General features: G+C 41.3%; 1 protein-coding gene across 1 annotated transcript; it reads right to left on the reverse strand.

Moving 5' to 3' along the window:
* Positions 1-1,415: 1,415 nt before the first annotated feature.
* On the reverse strand, positions 1,416-1,868 carry LOC113766060. Its single transcript, XM_027310285.1, has one exon. The coding sequence runs from the start codon at positions 1,866-1,868 to the stop codon at positions 1,416-1,418; it is 453 nt and encodes a 150-aa protein (XP_027166086.1).
* Between the last annotated feature and the right edge of the window lie 1,773 nt (positions 1,869-3,641).

The raw sequence follows: 3,641 nt of genomic DNA on the forward strand, positions 1-3,641 counted from the left end.
TATTGTATCCCTATCTCTTAGCTTCGAAACGGTGGGTCTTGGACCTTCATCCGATAATCGTAATGCCTTTGGTGCCATTACCGGAAAATGACGTCAAAAACTATTTTTTTCAGGGTTAAAGCTAGTTCCATTTCGGGATTTTCTGGTTTCCTCTATTGCTTGTGTGTGCTTATGGAACCCTATTTTGGGAATATTTGGCATTGATTTATGACTCGTTATCGAGTCTCATTGTACTTGTTTGCGTGTTTTAGGGCGTGACGGTAGTTCACGACGTTCCTTTGACGGAAGTGCATGAAATATCACTTTCGAGCTTGGTGAGTGTACGACTCACTTGTGTGTTACTATATGGCTTTGATACTGAACTTGATGAGTTAAATGTTATTGCACCATCGATATTGATTGAAGTGAGGGTGTACTTTATCACTCTCACTTATTTCTCATGTTATTGGAATGTTGCATGGAATGTTACATGAAATGAAAAGTACTTGACTTGGTGTCGATTGGATGAGTATCCAACGACCATGATTGTTACCATTGAGTTCAACCCCATTGGTAATTGATTGAATCGAGCTGGCGAGGGTTTGGTCGTGCCAATTAATGAACCTTGGGGACTGTTATATGGAATCTTGTAGTATGAGAGACTCTCGATTCCGGTATACTCGAGTAATACCATAGTGCAAGTGTTTGGAGTTCGGGCCCGGTAGGGGTATGTTAGGTGGAAGGAATGGAAGTAAAGTGAAGTCTATGGTTTGTTACTTTTAAACATTGACGGAGAGTCAATGAGATCCGATCAAGAATGCAAACGAGGGAAAAGGGCTCTTGAGAGCCGCCCGTATCCTTTTATCACCACCATTAATGTGTGCCTTTGTTTACTTTTGATGTATTGAAATGAAAAGCTTGGTGCTTATATGAACTTGGTTGCTTGAGTAGTATTATCTCACTGGGTAATTAGCTCACTCTATTCCTTTTGTTTTCCTTACAGGAAAATAAATACTTTTGGACTGCAATTGATAATTGGTTGCTGAATTGAGCTAGTTGGACATATCTTTTGTATAGCTCATTTATTGAAACCCTAAATGTACTTTTGGGACCGTTTCTCTTTTGATTTGGCAAACCAGACATGTATCCACTTTTGAATACTTTTGTATGCCACTTTGGCTTGTAAATGCTAAGTTTCAAGATGTGAATGTTTGCTTTATATTTAGTTGGGTTCTGACGGGTCGGTTACTATTCATGGCCGACTCTGGATTTCATATTTTTTTTAATTTTTGTTATTTTGACATTTTGACTTGTTTACGCGCGTTCGTAAGTTCCGGAATGCAATAGATCGCTCTATACCGAACCGTTAGTCCTGGCGAGAGTTGGGCAGGCAGTCCGCTAACCCCTTTGGTTCGCCTTAGGGGAAGGTGGGGCTGTCACAGTCCATCTGTAGTAGTTAAGGGAAGTTCCTTAGATACTTCATGAATCTTAGTTGAAGGTTTAAGTAATGAAACATGGAAGGTTGGATGGATCAATGAACTAGATGGCAACTCCAATGTATAGGCAGCATTTCTCACTTTCTGTAGAACTCTGTAGCGTTCATAGTATTTGGAGGATAGCTTCAGGTTCCTTCTAATTGCTACTGATGTTTGCTTGTAAGGTTGCAACTTCAAATAAACTAAGTCTCCTACCTGAAAGCTCCTTTCACTCCTGACCTTATCAGCAAACTGCTTCATTCGATTCTGAGCTTTTACAAAGTTTTCCTTTAGCAAGTCGTTCCACTTCTTTTTGTCCCCCAACCATTGTTCTACGGCGGCCACTGGGGTTTCCAAGGCATCCATGCCTAATTGAGAAGGTGGATAACCATATAAGGCCTGAAATGGGGTCATCTTTAAGGCTGTGTGATGGTTTGTGTTATACCACCATTCTGCAGCAGCTAACAAGGCCTTCCATTTGTGAGGTTACCGGAAACACAAACACCTTAAATCAGTGTCTACACACCTGTTTAATCTTTCTGTCTGACCATCTATTTGGGGATGGTAAGTAGTAGAATAGTACAACTCAGTGCCTAGCTTCCCAAATAGCTCTTGCCAGCATAACCTGGTAAACAGCCTATCCCTATCTGAAACAATGCTTAATGGCAATCCGTGCAGCTTGTAGATGTTCTCAAAGTACATGTTGGCCACTGATTGTGCTATATATTTCGGTGGCAAGGCTATGAGGTGGCAATACTTAGTGAACCTGTCATTGACAACCAGAATCCCTTCATATCCTTGGGACTTGGGTAACCCTTCAATGAAATCCATGGAAATGTATTGCCATGCTTGTTCAGGAATGGGCAAGGGTTGCAACAGCCCTGGTGATTTGCAATTTTCTGACTTGCTTCTCTTACAAACATCACATTGTTGCACCCACTTTTTTGCTTCTCCCCTCATCCTTGGCCAAAAAAAAGATCCTTTCAACCTTTGATAAGTTCCCAAGTTGCCTGAATGTCCATCTACTGGTGACTCATGAAAGCAAGTTATCAATTTCTGTCTCAAGCCCCCTGAAGAGCCAATGTATACCCTACCTTTATACCTGAGTAAACCACCAGTAAAAGAGTAATTTGAGATGGAATCAGGTTTAATGGTCAAGGCACTAGTTAGCTTGGAGACTGTACTATCCCCTTTGTAACTTTCCAGGACTTCTGTTAGCCATGTAGGTTTCATGATTGAAAGGCTGTGAGTAGAGCTGTCTTCTTCATAGCCTCTCCTAGACAGTGCATCAGCCACAAGGTTTTCTCTCCCCTTCTTATATTGTATTTCATAATCCAGTCCCAACAATTTAGTGAGCCATTTTTTGTTGTACGGGGGTAGTTATCTTCTGCTCTAACAAGTATTTTAAACTTTGATGGTCTGTTTTAATGATAAAATGACTTCCAAGCAAGTAGTGCTTCCACTTAGTCACAGCTATGATAAGTGACAGCAGCTCCTTCTCATATATGGATAAGCCCAAGTTCTTAGGCCCCAGAGCTTGACTCATGAAAGCAATAGGCCTCCCTTGCTGCGTCAGAACTGCACCTAAAGCCTTGTGACTGGCTTCTATTTCCAAAACAAAGAGAAGTGAAAAATTGGGAAGTTCTAGGACTGGAGTGCTAATCATCAGTTGCTTAAGTCTCTGAAAGGCTATTTCAGCTTGTTCATTCTAGCAAAACTTATCCTTCTTCAATAATTCTGTAAGTGGCTTGGCAATGAGTCCATACCCTCTCACAAACCTCCTGTAATAGCCTGTAAGCCCTATGAATCCCCTTAATGCCTTAATTGATGTAGGGGTAGACCATTCTATCATGCTCCTAAGTCCTAACCTTAGAGGAATCTGCCAGTACTCCATTTCCACTGATAATATGTCCCAAATACTCTACTTGGGAGTGTCCAAAGATGCATTTGGAAAGCTTGGCAAATAGGGAGCGGGATTTGAGTGTTTCTAGGACAGTTTTGAGGTGACGAAGGTGAGTGTCTGGATCTGGACTATATACAAGAATGTCATCAAAAAAGACTTGCACAAATTTCCTCAAGTAAGGTTCTAATACATGGTTCATAAGGCTTTGGAAGGTTGCATGTACGTTGGTAAGCCCAAAGGGCATGACAGTGAACTCATACAATCCAAGGTGTGTCTTGAAGGCA

Source organism: Coffea eugenioides, chromosome 3, assembly GCF_003713205.1.
Source record: "Coffea eugenioides isolate CCC68of chromosome 3, Ceug_1.0, whole genome shotgun sequence".
Taxonomy (NCBI): Eukaryota; Viridiplantae; Streptophyta; class Magnoliopsida; order Gentianales; family Rubiaceae; genus Coffea; species Coffea eugenioides.